The 20379-nt window shown below is 44.4% G+C and overlaps 2 protein-coding genes across 5 annotated transcripts in view; one reads left to right on the plus strand and one right to left on the minus strand.

Moving 5' to 3' along the window:
• The window catches only part of DUSP3 (dual specificity phosphatase 3), a 23842-nt gene extending 16825 nt beyond the window's left edge, over positions 1–7017 (minus strand). Inside the window, exons 1-2 of one of the 4 annotated variants that reach the window (XM_037886633.2) lie at positions 6868–7017; positions 5364–5579 (exon numbers count right to left, since the gene is read on the minus strand). In XM_037886633.2, coding sequence (XP_037742561.1) covers positions 5364–5485 — 122 coding nt within the window. In that variant the 5' untranslated portion in view covers positions 5486–5579; positions 6868–7017. Of the gene's footprint in view, positions 1–5363; positions 5742–6867 lie in introns of those variants that run through there. The other 3 variants (XR_006287683.1, XM_043536911.1, XM_007054755.4) reach the window with 3 other exon arrangements.
• Positions 6603–20379, plus strand: part of LOC102946521 (ras-related protein Rab-18-B) — a 15939-nt gene continuing 2162 nt past the window's right edge. The window contains exons 1-7 of the mRNA XM_043536573.1: positions 6603–6784; positions 6889–6944; positions 7522–7583; positions 10570–10642; positions 11636–11754; positions 13184–13250; positions 19450–19501. Coding sequence (XP_043392508.1) covers positions 6732–6784; positions 6889–6944; positions 7522–7583; positions 10570–10642; positions 11636–11754; positions 13184–13250; positions 19450–19501 — 482 coding nt within the window. The 5' untranslated portion in view covers positions 6603–6731. The remainder of the gene's footprint in view (positions 6785–6888; positions 6945–7521; positions 7584–10569; positions 10643–11635; positions 11755–13183; positions 13251–19449; positions 19502–20379) is intronic.

Genomic DNA, 20379 nt, shown 5'->3' on the forward strand with positions numbered 1-20379 from the left:
CACTCACAGCACAGTGCAGCAAAGAGGTGGTGTCCCGCAGGAGTGGGGCACGCAGCTGCCACCACATAGACCCGGCAGGCAGAAGGAGGTCATCAGAGATTACCTGACCCAAGCCAGTGAGTGGTGGGTTGTTTTCAGACCCAACCAGACCTGAACCCAAAATTTGCTTGGTTCAGATCAGGTTGCAAGACTCCATATTATATGGAAAATTCAGTGCTTTGGCACTAAGTCACTTAACAGAGGGACTGTTCATATTGCATTGTCTATGTTCCAATTTAATCTCATCTTTCTGAATTTCTGAGCTAAGTGAGATCCCTGAATATTCTAACACCACACCCATTTTTAGCTCTGGATGATTCATTCACAAGAAAAAACAGCCATACCACGATGTGAAATAGTCCAGTAGGTTTCAATCAAAAGTTTATTCTGAATCCAGCTCAGATATTCTCATTCATCTGTTGAATCCTGTTGCCCACATGCCACTCACTGGGCTTGTGATTTCCCTGTGTCTGAAACCCTGCAGGGACATGTCTGCTCTAGGAAAAAAAAATTTTTTAAGTGCTTCCACTGGGCAGTGATAAATCAGGCGCTCTATCCCAAAAAGCAAGTGATCCATCCAGATCAGGGTTGATGCTTCAGTGTCAGAGCAAATAATCAAGTCACTTCATTCTCCTTGGGAGAACGTTTGCCGTACTGCTGTCCAGCACTATCTTGCTGCAACGTTTGCAAAGTGCTTTTGACAACAACTCAGGAGGCATCAGAGACAAGGATTACATGAGGGCCAAAAGCAAGACGTGAACCATTCAAGCCATCTCAATTCACACAGACTATCAGTGCACCATCACTTACTACGTAACAAATGTAAAAAAAATCTAGCTAAGAATGAAGACTCAACTGGTTCTATTGTAATGTAAGATATGACTCCAGATTTCTTCATATGGACTTGCTATACAACCTGAATTGTTAGAATTAGAACAATCATATAACAGAACATTTTTGCAGGACACAGTTTGTATGAGCTATTATGGTTGATTTAATAAGTTAAATAGACACAGAAAGTTACTTTGGGGAAAGAGTTTATCAAATTAATTGGAGATCTGACCTTTCAGTTCCACAACCAGAATAAATAACTGTTTTCATTTGTCAACACATTCACACCGTTCTGACATTCTGTACTGCCACATAAGAGCAATACAAAACTTACACAGAAATCACGCTATACCATAGTCCTCCACAGTTACTTTGCTGAATGATTTAATGGATTTTGAACAGAGTCTTTAATGATAAGGCAGACATTAAAAAAAGAGAATGTCTGTACAAATGCAATGTCATTAACTTGTACTAACTCCTAGAATCCCCATTTCTATCGTGAAGATTCACGTGTTTGGATAAGGGCTTGTGCCATCCTCAACCTCGCATTACCTTTTGATTGAACCTGCAGTGAAGTCATAATCCTAGCTTTGTCAAATCACAACATGTTGCTATGGAAATTATGAAATCCCCATTTAAAGAGAAAGTATCTTCAGTCCCCCTGCGCGCCCCCCCCCCACAAATTTCTGATCAGCACTATCCACCAGTCCAGGTGTACATACAGCACAGATTTTACATTTTAAGACTCTTCCCAGAGAGACAAGGTGGGTGAAGTAGTATCTTTTACTGGACCAACTTCTGTTGGTAAGAGAGACAAGCTTTTGAGGTAGACAGAGTCTGGCAAAGGGCTCTGGGTATCACAGCCAAATACAAGATCAAACAGCACATATTCTAACTACTTATGCTAAAGTACAGGACCATTCAAGGTGAAGTGGCCTGTTAGCACCCTGCAGTCAAAGTATAAAAAGAAGGGGAGTTAGTGGGTTGCAGATTGTTGAAATAAGCCATATTTCGTTTAATAAAGACACTGGATTTATTGCTTATTTCAACGATCTGTAATCCCTAACCCCCCTCCTTTTTGTTCTATGACTACAGGGGTGTTAACGGGTCACTTCCCCTAGAGTATGTGCTATGGGACCATTCATTCTGTTTGATCTTGTATTTAGCTGTGACACTCTGAAGGCTTGTCTTCATGTACAGTGCTACAACGGCGCAGCTGCTAGCCCTTTAAGCCATGTCTACACTAGCGAGCTTACAGTGGCCCAGCTGTTCTGATGCAGCTGCACCACTGTAAGATCACTCATTTAGCCATACTGTAAAACCACCACAACAAGCCATGGTAGCTATGTCGGCCCATCGACATAGTGCTGTCTATGTGGTGCATTGCTCAAGCCATGGATTTCACACCCATGAGCAACATCGTTACACCAATATAGGTCTGTAGCACAGACCTGGCCTGAGTACCTTTCCAGACCTGAAGAAGAGCTCTATGTAGCTCAGAAGCTTGTCTCTCTCACTAACAGATGTTGGTCCAAGATATTACCTCACTCACCTTGTCTCTGTAATATCCTGGAACTTACACGGCTACAACAACTAGGCTCTTACCAGCCTGCCAAAACATGATTCTCCTCTCCCACACACCAAAGGGAAGACGTATGTTCTTTTGCAACAGGCCCTAGAGGCCAGCAAAACACGGGAAATTAGGGTGTAGAGTGGATTTATACAAAACTGTTGCTCTATCCTGTGGAGTCCTTGCTACTGTCGTGGGACACTGTTCATACACCTTCTACATACCTGATGATCTGATAAGATAAGATAAACAAGCGGAGTGCCCCAAGGGTTGGTCCTGTGGCCGGTTTTGTTCAATATCTTCTTTACCGATCTGGAGGATGGCGTGGATTGCACCCTCAGCAAGTCTGCAGATGACACTAAACTTGGAGGAGTGGTAGATACAGTGGAAGGTAGGGGCAGGATACAGAGGGACCTAGACAAATTAGAGGATTAGGCCTAAAGTAATCTGATGAGGTTCAACAAGGACAAGTGCAGAGTCCTGCACTTAGGACAGAAGAATCCCATGCACCGCTACAGACTAGGGACCGAACGGCTCGGCAGCAGTTCCGCAGAAAAGGACCTAGGGGTTACAGTGGACGAGAAGCTGGATATGAGTCAACAGTGTGCCCTTGTTGCCAAGAAGGCTAATGGCATTTTGGGCTGTATACGTAGGAGCATTGCCAGCAGATTGAGGGATGTGGTAATTCCCCTCTATTTGGCATTGGGTAAGGCCTCATCTGGAATACTGTGTCCAGTTTTGGGGCCCACGCTACAAGAAGGATGTGGAAAAATTGGAAAGAGTCCAGGAAAGGGCAACAAAAATGATTAGAGGGCTGGAGCACATGATTTATGAGGAGAGGCGGAAGGAACTGGAATTATTTAGTCTGCAGAAGAGAAGAATGAGGGGGGATTTGATAGCTGCTTTCAATTACCTGAAAGGGGGTTCCAAAGAGGATGGCTCTAGACTGTTCTCAGTGGTACCAGATGACAGAACGAGGAGTAATAGTCTCAAATTGCAGTGGGGGAGGTTTAGCTTGGATATTAGGAAGAACTTTTTCACTAGGAGGGTGGTGAAGCACTGGAATGGGTTACCTAGGGAGGTGGTGAAATCTCCTTCCTTGGAGGTTTTTAAGGTCAGGCTTCGCAAAGCCCTGGCTGGGATGATTTTGTTAGGGATTGGTCCTGCTTTGAGCACACCATTGGACTAGATGACCTCCTGAGGTCCCTTCCAACCCTAAAATTCTATGATTCTATAATAAGACAGAAAATATCATAGTATCACAATATAAATCTATGGTATGCCCACAGCTTGAATATTGCCCCATCTCAAAAAAGATATATTAATATTGGAAAAAGAACAGAGAAGGGCAAAAAAACTCACAGGTATGGAACAGCTTCCGTATTAGAAGAGACTAAAAAGATTGAGACTGTTCATCTTAGAAAAGAAACAACTAACATGTGATGTTAAAGGTGTATAAAATTATGAATGGTGTGAAGAAAGTGTTATTTACTCCCCTCACATAACAAAAGAACCAGGGGGCACCCTATGAAATTAATAGGCAGCAGTTTTAAAAACCAACATACGTAAGTATTTCACATATCGCACAGTCAAGCCATGGAACAAACTGCTATGGGATGTTGTGAAGGCCAAAAGTATAAGTAGGTTAAAAAAAAGAATTAGATAAATTTCTGGAGGATAGGTCCATCAATGGTTATTAGCTAAGATGGGCAGGGACACAACCCCATTTTCTGGGTGTTCCTAAGCCTCTGATTGCTAGAATCTAGGACTGGACAACAGCAGATGGGGCACTGGAAATTGCCCTGTTCTGTTCATTCCCTCTGGAGCATCTGCCACTGGCCACTGTCGGAACACAGGATAGTGGGCTAGATGGACCATTGGTCTGATCCAGTATGGCCATTCTTATGTTCTTATGGACCAAGGCAGAGCTTATTGTGTGTTTAGGATAAAGGTGGAGGTCCTAGTTTTATTTTTATTTGTATTATGTTAGCACCTACAGACCCACCTTTTGCTATAAAGAGACAGTCCACTCCCCCAAAATCTTAAGTCTAAACAGACAAGACAAAGGTTGAGATGGGAAGCCAAGGCACAGAGCAATGTAGTGACTTGTCCAAGGTCTCTCAGAAGGTCAGAAGCAGAGCAGAGAATAGAACCCACAGTTTGGGTGGAGTGAATGTAAATACCTTACAACTGAGAACAGGAACAGCCCTAGGCATTTTGCCAGCCAGGGTGGAGAATGTTGTTGGCATCCTAACCCACCTCCACGCAGCTGAGAGAATTAAAAAAAAAAAAAAAAAAAAAAAGCAAAAAGCCATCTCCTGGGCAAACAACACATTTTCTTGAATATTTGCTCCCATTTCTGTGGAGTGTCTATTGTAGAGCATAGGACTGTTAAGAACTTGGACTGCAACCCCCAGGACAGCTACCCAGGGGGAAGGCTAGTGCAGACACAGTCACATTCAGGTCAGAGCCTATCCAGCAAGATTTCTCATCCATTTTTAGCCCACTCTGGAATTAGCTTTGACAGCTTTTATTTTAATATCCCTCAGTTCTGGGACTTCAGTGGGCTACCAAAACCCTTTAGCAAACACCACAGGGCCCTACAGCTCGGAATACACACACACTCACACTCCCCTAACTGCAACCTAGGAACCATGAATGTCCAGGGCCACCTAATCCTAACCCACAAACCTTTACTACCCACAACCTCCTAGGCCCCAACCAAGTTCTCACAAATATTCGGATACTGAGTTAGGAGTCGGGAGCCAGACTCCCTGGGTCACCAGCAACCCAGCTTCCCCCATACCCTCGGCTCACCCAGCCCCCGCGCTCAAATCAGGCCGGTGGGAGCCGTTCACAGCTGTGCTGGCTCGGGAAGTCACTGCCTGGGCCTCCCCCCCGCCAAAGCCTCCCCCGCACTCACGCGTTCCCCACGTGGATGCGGGGTGCCACCTCGTTGCTGTGCGCGCTGGGGAGGCTGTAGCAGCCGCTCCCGTTAGCCAGCAGGTCGTTGAGCTCCTCCACTGAGATCTGATAGTCGGACATGGCCAGATCGAGGCCACTCCTTGCAGCCCCCACTCTTACTCCGCAGCTCCAGGCAGGGCCTTGCTTCTCTCCCCCCACGAGCGCTGGGCTGAGCCTGATAGGAGGGGCTGGGATCAGCTGGTTCTGCCAGCAACACCCAGCAGCCGGGCACAGACGGGTCACTTTGAGCATGAAAGCTGCACGCCCCGCGGGGGTGATTTTTCCTTGCCCCGCTACTCCCCGAGTCCCGCTGCCCCCATCCTGACGCCTCCTCCGGGGGAATCGCGCCCCACGGTCCGTCCCTCCCCTCAGCCCCCGGACAGGGCACCGCAGCCCCGGGAACAGGCAGCAGGTGTCGAGTTCGCCTCCAGCTCTGGGCCCCCGCCCGCCCCATGGAACTTTGTGTGTCGTTGTGTCCCCCGGCTGGGGGGCGCTGTGTGTCGTTGTGTGTCCGGCTGGGGGGCGCTGTGTGTCGTTGTGTGTCCGGGCTGGGGGGCGCTGTGTGTCGTTGTGTCCCCCGGCTGGGGGGCGCTGTGTGTCGTTGTGTCCCCGGGCTGGGGGGCGCTGTGTGTCGGGGCTGGGAGGCGCTGTGTGTCGTTGTGTCCCCCGGCTGGGGGGCGCTGTGTGTCGTTGTGTCCCCGGGCTGGGGGGCGCTGTGTGTCGTTGTGTCCCCGGGCTGGGGGGCGCTGTGTGTCGTTGTGTGTCCCCCGGCTGGGAGGCGCTGTGTGTCGTTGTGTCCCCGGGCTGGGGGGCGCTGTGTGTCGTTGTGTGTCCCCGGGCTGGGGGGCGCTGTGTGTCGTTGTGTGTCCCCGGGCTGGGGGGGCGCTGTGTGTCGTTGTGTGTCCCCGGGCTGGGGGGGCGCTGTGTGTCGTTGTGTGTCCCCGGGCTGGGGGGGCGCTGTGTGTCGTTGTGTGTCCCCGGGCTGGGGGGGCGCTGTGTGTCGTTGTGTGTCCCCGGGCTGGGGGGGCGCTGTGTGTCGTTGTGTGTCCCCCGGCTGGGGGGCACTGTGTGTCGTTGTGTCCCCCGGCTGGGGGGGCGCTGTGTGCCCTGCACCCTGCGCCGGGGTCGCTCCCGGGCCGCTCTGCGCCGGGCGGGCCGGGCGGCAATTGGGCGTGTTTTGCTTTCTCCGGGACTTTCACGGCAGGGCCCGGGGAGGAGGCGGTGGGGTGGGACTCCAGGGCGGAGCTGGGGCACCGGGCGCCTCTCCCTGGCAGTGCGGGGCGCGGAGGCAGCTGCGCAAGGCCCGGCCTTGGCGCTGACCGCGGCGATGGCCACGCTGAAGCTGCTGATGGTTGGGGACAGCGCGGTGGGGAAGTCCAGGTGCGGACGCGCTCCGGGAGCGGCGGGGCCGGTTTCGGGGGTGGGGGTCCTGGGAGGCCGCTGGGCCTGTGCGGCCCGCTCACCCGTCTCTGCTTTTCCCGCAGTCTCTTGCTGAGATTCACCGATGACACGTTTGAGCCGCACTTGAACCCCACGATAGGTGAGTGCTGCGAGCTTCCCTGGCCGGGCTCCAGGGGATCTCGTAGTTCTCGTGCGCGAGCTCCAGGCCGCCCCAGGGGAGTCCCCCAAACCTGCAGCGTTACAGGGGGTAGGAGGTTGAAATAGGGCAGGTGTAAGAAGCCAGGGCCAGCGATGACACCGGCTGTAGGGATCCGAATTTGGGAGGGGGAGGAGGGGGAGCGCGGCAGAAGTCTCCTAAAGGGGATCGCGAGGCTTTCATAACTGGCTGTTATGGCCACACACGGCCTGTGTTTGTTCATGCGTTTTCTCCGTGTGAGAGGCTGTGTACGACCCCGTGCTGTGAAGGGACTGTACCTCTGCCGTGTCGCGAGGTACCAAATGTTGGCGAACTTCATAGCAACTAAACTAAACGCAGACAAGCAGCCGCGTTAGTCTGTATTCGCAAAAAGAAAAGGAGGACTAGTGGCACCTTAGAGACTAACCAATTTAGTTAGTCTCTAAGGTGCCACTAGGACTCCTTTTCTTTAAACGCAGAGAGTAGCAAAGCCTCTCGCTGTGTTTGTCCTGACATTGCTTCCCTCTCTTTTGCATACCAGGTGTTGATTTTAAAGTTAAGAAAATGGTGGTTGATGGCAATCTAGTGCAACTTGCAATATGGGTAAGTTTTGCCCAGAACGGATAAAGACAAAAAGCCTGCCCTTTTATATTACTAAAGTTTGCTGTACTTTAAAACAGTGTTTAGTAGTGAATGGGTATGCGGCAGATCTTTGCATACACAGTATCTTGAGTATTTAAGTACCATGGTTCTGCTACTGTAAAATTGTGTGAAGGGGGCAAGGCTCCTTTTTTGAAAAGCTTGTCACATTTCATCACTTTCATCCTGAGGTTTATTTCCACTGCAGCATAAATTCCAAGGGCTCACTCCTGCCATTACATATGCAGCTGGGATTCACTTAAGGTGAACAGATAGCAAGTGATAAGGGGTGTGTGTGTGTGTGTGTGTGTGGAGGGGGTAATAGGTGCCTAAATAAGACAAAGCCTCAAATATCAGGACTGTCCCTATAAAATCGGGACATCTGGTCAGCTTAGCTTCACTAGTTCTCCTGGACTGCTCTGCTGTGCATTAATGGACTTGACAAGACACAGCCACGCATGAAAGAGGAGGGTTGAGCCCCAGGTAGACAACCCTTGAACAGCCAAGACCTAATGGGGATGAAATGCCCAAAACAGCTACTGTATGGATTTGGCAGTATTATTTCTATTAGCTGTTTTGCATTGAACTCACGGAGCACCATGCTGAAAACAAACTCTAGACAGTTTTATTTCGACACTTGCCATGCACTGCCCCATTCCATCAATTAATGGGAAAGGGGAATTTAGTGTTGTAATCCCTGTTTAAGGCTGAAGACCTATTTTCAGAGGGTCTGAGCCTTCGCCCACAACTGTTGGCTTCAGTGGAGGAATTCAGAACCTCTGAAAATTAGGACACCAGACTGCAACTGCATGGGAAGTATAATTATAATATTTTTAAAGCTTCCTCTCCACACCCACATCCACAGTACTTGGTGCTCAGTGCAACAGAATGATCATGTTCTAAAATACCCCAAATAAAAATCTATTTAAAAATGTCCCACTTAAAATTAAAAGAAAAACTTGAAACTTTCTCGCTCTCCCAAAAATATATTTATACATGATGCCTATTATTCTCCTCTCTGTTTGCTTTCCGCCCTTCTCCTCTCTCAGATCCTCAGCTTTTCTTGTTTAAGTGAGGTGAGGGAGACTGAAATTAAACTCAGGAGGAGAAGGCTCCATACATATGAGGGCACAATTGTCTGTCAGCCTCAGATCTAAAAGGTGGATTGTGGGGGGGTAGATGCTCGTATGCATGAGACCTCGTATACATTATCTTGGACCAATACTATTAAGGCTTTAAAATAAAAACAAAACAAAAAATGCTATCATAGGTAACCTGCCAATTTGCATAATTTACACTGATTGTATATAAAGCAGGAGTAATACAATCATGGTTGTTCAAACCAGGGAGGAAATATGCTTCTTGCATTCTGAACAAGTCGCAAGCAAAGAAGCAGCTCTGCCAAGAGGGAATTCAAATAACCAAGCCTCAGTCACAAGGCTGTGTCTTGCTGTTCTGAGCTCAAAATCAAGGGCAGAGCCTGTGCAAATTGTGCTACTGAAAAAGATACCTTTGCAGCAGTATGTTAACAGCATCAGGAGAAATCACTCATTACTGACGTGAAGCTGTATTATATAAAAGAAAATCCATAAACAAGCCACCAACCCACAGAAAGATATGCAGAGTCCATTTTTGTTTAAGGTTTATGCCAGTTTACTGTGTACTGTGCATAGGTACTCTGATGACTGGTGCTCTGTAAAAATTAAAAATCATAGATAAGGTTGAAAATAATAAATTTGTTTTTCCGGCTGTTCTGGAATTAGTATTTGGAAAACAAATAAGATTTCAAAAGCTTGGTGGGGAAACTGGTCATCTCTAGAATATCAAACAGACTTGGAACATAGCACTTGCCCTGCATTCTGTGTACTTTACAATTTCATAAAGGCTCAGCAGGGAATGTTCTGAAATTCCCTGTGGCTGTATGTGATCTGCCTTAGCATGCCAGATGTTAAAGCAGAGCTGCTTATTTCTAAGAACATCACTTTTGTGTAGTGGCTTTAAAATCTGTCCTCTTCTTTTCCATTAGTCAGGTATCCAGGAGAAATTTTTTAAGTGTTTATTTTACTAAGATTGCATCAGACACTGCAGGATTTTCATTATTATTAAAACTAAGGATAACATTTAGAAGCCATTTCTTTTTTGTTCTTTCATACTGACAGTTGCATTGGTACAAAGGAGTGCTCTGCTGTTGTATCCTTTTGTACTTGGAGGTTTAAGGGTGTAATAACAAATTGCTTAATAAAAACAGGTCAGCCCTTGTAAGTGAATATCATGCCAAACCTATGATTGAATATTTGCTTAACAAAGTAGAGAAATTACATGATGGTGTAGATGTAGGTATTGTAATCCTTACATATATTTAAATGGAAATTTCTGAAGCAGACTCATAGACTTTCAGGCCAGAAGGGACCATCGTGATCATCTAGTGTGGCCTCATTGCAGGCCACAGAACGTCACCCACCCACTCCTATAATGAACCCGTAATCTCTGGCTGAGTTACTGAAGTCCTCAAAAAAAGAAAAGGAGTACTTGTGGCACCTTAGAGACTAACCAATTTATTCACTTAATATATTTCCTCACCTCTTCCACTTCCAACCCTGCTCATTGTATATATAGTATTGTTTTGCTTGCAGTATTATTCCCTTATTTATTTTTAAATGGCCTTCCAGATCTGAGTCCCACTGGCTTTTCTTACCTCTTTACTCCTGTTCAGAGCCTGACATCCTCTTTAACTTTAAACTTCAATTATAACCTCTCTTTTTTCATGGTTTTTCTTTTCATCTCATCACTTTTCCAATATTTGTTGCCTGTTTCCCTGACTCTACATCTCCTATGCTTTATGTATACTAATCGCAGGATTCCGGGTCAAAGCAGTGTTAACTTTTTCTGTTTATGCCACATATTGCAAATTACCCTTTAGTTCTAAATCTTTTTGGTTTTTCCTCTGTAGGATACAGCGGGACAGGAACGGTTTAGAACACTGACTCCCAGTTATTACCGAGGCGCTCAAGCTGTTATTTTAGGTAGGAGGAATATGATTAGAACAACTGTGAAATCATTATCACTAACTAAATTTTAATACCTCTTTACCAAAAGCAGTGGTATTCACTTAAAAAGCAAGAGGAGCAATTAACATGGTTTTAACAATATGCCTGCTCCACTAGGCTGAGTTTTGGCTCCTAACCTTTATCAGCAGGAAATGATGAGTCTTCAGAACATTTTATATTAAAAAGCTGTAGACTTTATATTACAGACAGCTCAACCATTGAGTAGATGCATTCTCAGCTTTATAGTAATTTCTGTTTGGAGTGTTTCTGGTTACAAAGCAAATTGTTTTTCAAGTCTGCTTTTCCTGAGACATTTTTATTTCCCTCTTCAGAAACAATATCAAATGTGCCTGGTGAAAAGCGCAAATAACTTATGGCAGGTCCCATTCTTTGTGATCACATGAGTTGAAAAAATCTGATTCCTATTGTCAAGTGATTATGAAAGCTGAATAACCTGCTATACAGAATATACATTCCTTCTGTGGTACAGTCTGCCGCTCTATTCAACTAATTAGTGATAAGTAAGCACAGTTGTGGAGTTACCAATAACCAGAAGTCTCTTTTTAAAAGAGTACTGAAAATTCCAAATGTCTGTTGCTAACCCACACATGAACACACTCCGCTGCCCCCTTAAATACATAACTTTCTATTTTAAAATGTCCTGCAGTTCCACTGTCAGCTCTTGAATTCAAGGCCAGTAACAGCATAAAGCACCAGCTGTTAGGTTGGGTTCCCCAACCTTAAATATTACAGGAACAGGTGTTTGTTTCCTATCATCACTATACTTACTCTGAGTCATCAGGGATTAGAATTGCCATTCCTACTGTTCGAGAGATCACATCTACTACTCCTACAATTATCTGAAAGTAATCTCAAATGAATAAAGTCATAAGAAATGAGTGCAGCACTAATGCAGTAAAAATAGCCCAGGAATCTGCAGTTGACCATGTCCCTTTCTTTTGTTGCTAGTGTATGATGTCACGAGAAAAGACACTTTCACAAAACTAATGACCTGGCTGAACGAGCTGGAGACGTATGCTACGCGGAGCAACATTGTAAAAATGTTAGTTGGCAATAAAATTGACAAGGTCAGTTTAGAGCTGTGTCATCTTATGCTCATACACTTGGTTCTCATTCGTGGTCAGTAGGTGTTTCCTGTGCACCAGGAGGCTTACAGCCCTGCATGCAGCATACCTGGTCTGTGCCGCTTTGACTGAAAAACCTGAAATGGGGTAGGCTGGAGATCTCCTTTCCTTGCTGCCTCCTTTTAGAGGCAGAAGGTTGTCTGGGAATTTTGTGCAAACTGTCCCGGAGTGGTGACATGATCTAAATCAGGTGAGCTGTTGTAAAATAAGATTAAGAATGGAAAGAGCAAATAATATTTAATGAAAAGAAACTACACTGGAACTCTTCCTGAGCATCTCTAGTGAAGTGCCATCCGAGTTACAAAACCCCACCCTCTCTCCCCTGCTGTCCCTTCCTCCTGACCCTTTGGCCAAGCAGTATGTCTTAGACTCAGCCTCTGGGTCTCCCTGTAGGTGTTACCTCTGGGTTTCAGATCTGCTGTCATTCTCCCTCCTCGTCTGACTCATAGCACTGTTAAACTGTTTAGTTTTCTTCAATGGGCCTCATTTCCCATCTTAACTACTGCAGCCTCCTCGTCGCTCGCCTCCCTAACACACACCTTACCCCCTCCAATTTATTCAGAAGGCAGTGACTAGAATCGTCTTTCTTGCTCATCGCTCTGACAGCATCACTCTCTCTGAATGCCTCCACTGACTCGCTCTGTATCATCACACTGAGTTCAAGCTTCTTGTGCTTGCCTTCAAGGCCCTTTACAGTTCTGCTCCTTCCTCCTTGTCCACTCTTGTCATGTTATCTCCTGAAGACGCTTCCAGCCTTGTCTACCCGTTTGTCAGCCTCACACACTAACATCTCCACTCTTTCTCCTACACTGGTCTTTATGAACAACTCCTCCTTTAGTCTCACAATCCAGTCAGTGATTTAACCGCTCTGCAGGTGAAAACTTGGTGTCTGAATCTGTGTTTCCTCTGTGAGTCAAATATTTCTTTAGTCACTTTTCAACTAACTAAAACTTTTGTGAATCTCACCCTGTTCTTCAGAATCAATCAGAGGTAACAGACAAAGGTCAGTTGACTCAAAATTCTGTATCTGCCCAGTTATTACCTTCCTGATTTTTACCATCTTTTAGACCCTTTAATTTTTTCTGTAGCTATTTTGAAATGCTATAGTGGATCCAGGGATCTTTCCACGGTTATACTGCTCTCAGTATCAATACAATTGTGATATTTTTAAACCAGTGTTACAGTGGTTGTAAAGCCTAATGGAACCATTCAGTCATTTATGATCACCATATAGACTTACGGATTTGCAGCAACAATTCGATGTGTCTGGAGGAGTTTTAGAAAATATGCCCACAATGACACTTTTCCTTGGAGTTCCCTAGATCTGGCAAGTTTAGCATATTTTACTTTTATTCTTTTCTTTTCTCTGCAGCCAGATCGTGAGATAAACAAAACGGAGGGACTCCAGTTCGCTAGGAAACACTCAATGCTCTTTATAGGTATGCAGTTCTTTGCCAATAAAGATATACAAATAGGATAGTTATTTTGTTGCAGCTGAGCATGAATGAACAGAATGCAGCTCTCCTCCAGGCCATTATTCTTTGTTACTCTTGGGCTATTGCAGCTACAGATGGCTGAAAGCAGTGAGTATCTTTCAGATTCACCTTTCATTAAATTAACATGACTCCTTTACTGCCTTGGTGTCCTATGTGTGCACAGAGAACCTTATTTTCTGAGGTGCTGCATATTTACCTGACCTGGAGTTTTGGGTGCTCAGTACCCTGAAAGTTAGGCCCATAATGTGTACCTAACAGATTGGCACCAGTCTAACCCTTATCTTGCAGACATTAATAATTTCAATTGAAAATAAGATTAGTGTCATTGACTGGGAGCCACATTTAAATCTGTGACTTAAAAGTAAGATGTGTTGTATTGTGTTCCCAAACCCCAGAGCCTTACTCTGCTCAGACTGGAATCTTTATCCGGGGCTGATAACCAGAATTTTGACCAGTTCCTATTTTCCAACTTTGAGTTTTTTGTACAGTTATGGAAGTGAATTTATAGCCAATTGTAGAATGCAGTCTGTCTTGGGGAGATGGTATCATGGTGAAGATGAGCAAAGATGCAATGAAATGAGAACCTACAAGTGGTGAAGCCTCTTGAAATGTAGGGTTGGAAGGACCTAAAGGGGTCATCTAGTCCATTGCCCCACAGTAAGGCAGAATTAACTATGAAGCAGAACGAATGAGTATAGGGAGAACTTTACATTCTAGAGCCATCTTTTTCTAAAAATATATGTGCAGGATCGATCACAACCTGAGGAGAAGTTTCAATTTAAAAATGCAAAAAGGAAGGGGAAACAATGGAGTTCCCTTTAGAGGAAATTAGACTCTTCAGGCTGCTGTGGGATGATTTGTCAGTAAACTCGAGCTCTGAGGAGGAAAAAAGTTCAGCTGCAAATAACAAAATAACATCTCTTCCCCTCCAAAGATAATTGTTTTATAAAACAGAAAATTCTGTGCAAAAAAAAGGAATTATTGGTTTTACCCTCTTTCTAGAGACCAGTGCTAAAACACGGGATGGAGTACAATGTGCCTTTGAGGAAGTGGTCATAAAGATCTTACAGACTCCAGGACTTTGGGATACAGACAAACAAAAGTGCGGAGTCCAGTTGGAGACTGCAGCACACACAGAGGAAGACTTTTGTGGTGGATACTGTACACTTACTTAAATTCACAGATGCCTGTTCCATCCGACCAGCTGGACTTTCAGGCATGTTGCTAAGGGCTTCCAAAGACACAAACCAACTTCCATTCTGGACACATGTGATTTATGCTATGGGACTAACTCAGATGGGTTAGCTGCATACATTTATGAGTTCGTTTCAACACACCTGCCTGGTTTTAAAATAATAGATTTGATGGTTACTATATTGTCAAAAATGGAATGGATATTTATTTGCATGAATCATGGTGCCTCTTGCTCCGACATTCTTTGCTCAAAAACAGTTGTTACGCTTTTGTACTCTTCTTACCCTCTTATCTTCCTCTGTGTGTGACATACAATTTGATACTGAAATTTTGAACTTGCACTAAAATAAGACGATAGTGTCAGATAGCAGCAGAGTGTTATTCATCAGAAGGCTAATACTAGAGCCAAGCTGTCCAACCCACAGTCTTTATTGAAAAGCTTTCAATCGCTACAGTAAGCGTGCGAGGTCCTCAGGCAGCCATGTTCCCTTGAAGTGTTGAAAAGACACTTCCCATGCTACAATCTGGGATAATCACTGATTCTGCCTCCCTGGTTCAGGTGCTTTTATGTGCTGGGACTTCCTCCGAGACCTTTTCCACTGGGCTTATCCAGAACATTTCATCCAGTTCTCTCGGATCCAAAAACTCGGTTCAACTCCAGCTCATCATTCAGGTTATTTCATTAGGCATGGAACAGTTCTATGCCCACACTAGCCAGGCCTAGACGCCGGTGGTTTAGATACAGGGTGACATCACAATTGCAAATCATATCACACACTACACATTTTTCTAGCTACTAACATCTATACTTTTTAAATGTAATTGGTTTGGACATCATACGGATCACGTAAGGACCAGTTGCTTTGCAGATTGTGTAGGGCCCAATCACTTATGTCCTCACCTTAGCTACATTTTAAGCTTATCAGTTCAAAGTATTCCCACTTACCTCAGCTCGTCCCAAAACACTGTCTCCAGAAGTCAGCCTGTCATACCCTTGTTTTACAGTTTAACCTTGCACTCAAATTGAGCTATATGCAAGTTTACTCATGACCAGCAAGATCTAGGCCTACACTATGTAGTATATGTTGCTGCTAACCATTCCCAAGTCGGATGTAATCTAGCTGCCTATCCAAAATACTCTGGGTGAGGACAGTCATCATTTCAGTGTCATACTCTTGAAGAGGTAGCCTTTTTCCACTAACTTCTCCTTTGCAAACCCAGGAGTTTACATGCAGCTCTGTGTAGATTTACTCCTCACTGTTTCTTACATAATTTCTACCACCAGCTAGGATCAGTGACTATTAAAACTGTATTGGTTTAGGCTCTAATTCCACAAGCCACTTCTACAGTGCGGATCCCCACTGCAATTAACAGGTCTGTGTGTGGGCACAGTGGTCTGCCTGGGTGGAGCACCTTACAGGATCAGGAATGTAGTCAGTCTCCCTTCAAACTGTAAATGTGATCAATACAAAATCTGGTTTAAAGCTATGTGACAGCAAGTGAGGTTCTACAGGATTTTCTACTGAAAACGAGATCCTTCTGTCCATTTTCTTACAATTTCCATAGTGGAGTTCTGGTAATTAGTTGCCACTTACCTTTATTATTTCCCATTACACTGAATCATTTCTCTTGATATAAGAGTTTGAGTTATGGACGCAGCTGTGGCTCTTCTAAAAACTTTTGAAATTGCTGGGTCAGATTCTGACCCCAGGTATGTTGCCTTCTGTAGAATTACTGCCAGGTTTCACCAGCAACTGAGACAAGAACCTGGCTGGTGGTTTCAACAGCCAAGCTCAGCCAGCAGAAGAGATCACTGTGACAGCAATAAATAAGTTAGATGCAGCAGGTTTTGCAAGAAGGTTCTCATGATTTGGGCTGATTTACAGAGGACCATGTGCACTGTGGGAACTCTCTTTTTATGGTTCTCTTTAGCTAAGCTACAAATGAATATCCAAAGGCTTCACGCTAATTATGGTGTTTAAATTAGTCTCAAAAGTCTCTTATCCTGCTCTACCTAGCATGTGAGTGGAAGAGGGTGACCACTAGCGTGACACTCAGGAAAGTTAAGACAAATCAATTAAAGCAGTGAAGTCAGCATGCCTAAATTAAAACACATTCCATCCCTGTGTGGATGCTCTCATTCAGAAGTAAAGTTGCCTTAGTTCACTGTAGCTTATTTCTCCTTGTCCCATGTAGACAAGCCCTAACATTCATCCCTTGAATAACATAAAGGTCCGAAGCTTCTGTTGAATGAATAAGAAGAGAACAAAAGGGAATTTAAGGGTGAGAGTAGGTGGTGGGGGATTGGCTGGGATCAGGAGGAAATCTGAATTCATGGAATCAGAAATAGAAGAGACTGAGAAGGGCATCTTAGAGTTGCAACTATAATACTTACCATAGAATATCAGGGTTGGAAGGGACCTCAGGGGGTCATCTAGTCCAACCCCCTGCTCAAAGCAGGACCAGTCCCCAATTTTTGCCCCAGATCCCTAAATGGCCCCCTCAAGGATTGAACTCACAAGGCTGGGTTTAGCAGGCCAATGCTTAAACCACTGAGCTATCCCTCCCCCCAACCTTATACTTAAGGTTGGCTTACCTTTCAGCCCTTAAAAATTACAGGCAGTGTTCCCTACGTGCATAGCTGTTTCTGAACTACTAGCACAAGTTGCAGAACTGCAGTGTATGCATGGGTGAGAGAGCATGTGTATGCACGCAGCACGTGTACAGTCATTGCCAGCCACTGCTGTGCAGCTGCTTCCATTCTGTGACTGCTGCTGCCATGCCTAGATACTGTGCTAACTGGTGCTATGTGAATACCATAGATACAATAATTGGAGTCTACCACCCTCTCAGTAGGAGTTTGCTACTCATCAGCTACTGGACTAAATGTAACAAACTGCCTCTCCTACCTTACAAACAAGTAATATGCCCCAGCCTCCTTGTCTGTAATACTGAACGTCATTTCACAGTATTTGTATCTTCTCTCTCCATCTGTCGGCATGGGCTCTAAGCTCTGTAGTAGCTATATGGATGTAAACTATTCAAAATATGCTGTTGCTTTAAAATAATGGCTGTTTAATAGCTCCCTCCTGTTGTAGTCTACTTTTGCACTTTAATTAATTGCACTGACAAGATCCTGCTACTCCACCCCCCACATACGGGTAAGTAGTATCAATAACTAAGCAGTGTGTAGGTCTCTAGCTACGCACTCTCATTAGCACTAATGAGAATTAGACCACCCACATGCAGACATTTAAGAATGTACCCTGCCATGAAAAATGCACACCTTTATGTGCATGGAATATTACTGTAATAGAAAATAGTTTAATTGGTCTTTTTAATACAGTATTTTTAGAGTTTCAAATGGACACTCATATCAAACATGACCCCATCGTAGGTTCGATAAAATTAAACTTTTATAAAACTGAAACATCATAGAAATGTCTCCATGAATGGTATGCATTCCAGTGGAAACGGCTTAGTTAAAAAAAAAAAGTTGTTTGCTTTTCAACTATTTTATCTTTGAACTAGTGCAAGAAAACCTAAAAATGAAATTGTCTAGAAGCCAACTATAAAGAAAAACAAAAGTCTTCAAGATGAGAGGTGCAAACAGTGCCCAAACAGCATAAACAGGAAACATCAGATAATTAAAACTGGAAGAATTTTAAAATTCGAACTGTTGTATGTAACATCTGAAGAAAATAATAATAAAAATCCCCTACTGAGTCTCACTATTAAAGGACACTGTCAAGTTAGAAATAATTATTGAATTTTAACTTTTAGTGTATAATAAAGCATTTGATGGTAATACCTATCAAGTCCATAAAAATAAATCGCACGTTTTCTTTCTTAACTAATATGGTTGTGTGTCATGTGTATTAGTGTAATACAACAAATGTAATATAAAATTATTTATTTATAAATATAAACATTCTGCTACTTGCCAGATTTGTCCTACCTTATTTTGAAGTAGTTATGGGCCTGATTCTGTACTGTCTTGTTCCTTGTAGAGTCATTTTCATTTGTGTAAAATGGGTGTGTAAAACTGCCACTGGTGTAAGTGAGTGGATAGTTCTGATTTGCCTAAGTAAATGATGGTGTCAGGTGCAAAGCAGTTGGAGAATCAGCCCTTGCATGTTTTCCTGTACTGAAATCTGAGTCTGAAGAACATGCTACAAAGTCAGGGGGCACTTGATGAGCTCAATCAAACACAGACCAATGAGAAAATGTTTAAATCCTAAAGCAGCTTTTAAATATTCTTAGCAACAGCTGTAGAACCATGGCCTCTTAGAAAACCAGCCTGAAGAATAACATCTCACTTCACCTTACTGGCTGCAATGTATAAAATGTGACTATTGGAAAGATGGTGATTCAAGTCAATTCATCACAAAGTAAAAGAGAATGGTGGTTTGCTGGTGTGCCCCACCACATATTCACATGCACAGTGTGTTACATCTCACAAAAGGGACAGCTGTTTCAGTCCTCAGCAGTTGGTTTGCAGAATGTAAATGTTATATAATTCAGTCCTGTTCATATCTACTGTATATCACCACAAACAGGGAGTCCAGACAGAGGCAGGGAAACTGAGACGGAGCCCTGTATGTGAGCTAATGAAGCAAGGAGGTTGAGTGGGTAAGCTCAGATGGGTATTTTGCGGGACTCTGGAGGAAGAAGTGAGATATCAGAAGAGTGGGATACATCTGAAAATTGTCTGGAACATGGATATGATGTTATGATGCAGCAGGCAGGAGAGCCCTTAATATGGGATGGGTGAGTGAGCAGAAGCTGAGAAGTAGGATGGGTCCAGATCTAATGCATCCAAGGATGCTGAGGGAGTTGGCTGATGTGACTGCAGAGTCATTGGCCATTATCTTTGAAAATGTATGGCGATCGGGGGAGGTCCCGGACGATTGAAAAAAGGCAAATATAGCGTCCATGTTTTTAAAAGGGAAGAAAGAGAATCTGGAGAACTACAGACCTTTCAGCCTCACTTCAGTCCCCGACAAAATCATGGAGCAGGTCCTCAAGGAATCCATTTTGAAGCACTTGGAGGAGAGGAAGGTGATCAGGAACAGTCAACATGGATTCACCAAGGGTAAGTCATGCTTCACCAACCTGATTGCCTTCTATGATGAGATAACTGACTCTGTGGATATGGGAAAAGCGGTGGATGTGATAAATCTTGACTTTAGCAAAGCTTTTGATATGGTTTCCCACAGTATTCTTGCCAGCAAGTTAAAGAAGTATGTATTGGATGACTGGACTATAAGGTGGATAGAAAGCTGGCTCGATCATCGGGCTCAACAGGTAGTGATCAATGGCTCAATGTCTAGTTGGCAGCCAGTATCAAGCAGAGTGCCCCAGGGGTTGGTCCTGGGGCTGGTTTTGTTCAACATCTCTATTAATGATCTGAATGATGGGATGAATGGCACCCTCAGCAAATTCACAGATGACACTAAGCTAGGGGGGAGAGGTAGAAACGCTGGAGGGTAGGGATAGGGTCCAGAATGACGTAGACAAATTAGAGGATTGGGCCAAAAGAAATCTGATGAGGTTGAACAAGGACAAGTGCAGAGTTCTACATTTAGAAGGAAGAATCCCATGCACTGCTACAGGCTGGGGATCGACTGGCTAAGCAGCAGTTCTGCAGAAACAGACCTGGGGATTACAGTGGATGATAAGATGGATATGAGTCAGCAGTGTGCCCTTGTTGCCAAGAAGGCCAAAGGCATATTGGGCTGCATTAGTAGGAGCGTTGGAGCAGATTGAGGGAAGTGAGGCCACATCTAGAGTATTGCATCCAGATTTGGGCCCCCCACTACAGAAAGGATGTGGACAAATTGGAGGGAGTCCAGCAGAGGGCAATGAAAATGATTAG

The sequence above is a fragment of the Chelonia mydas genome, chromosome 27 (genome assembly GCF_015237465.2).
Source record: "Chelonia mydas isolate rCheMyd1 chromosome 27, rCheMyd1.pri.v2, whole genome shotgun sequence".
Lineage (NCBI taxonomy): Eukaryota > Metazoa > Chordata > Testudines > Cheloniidae > Chelonia > Chelonia mydas.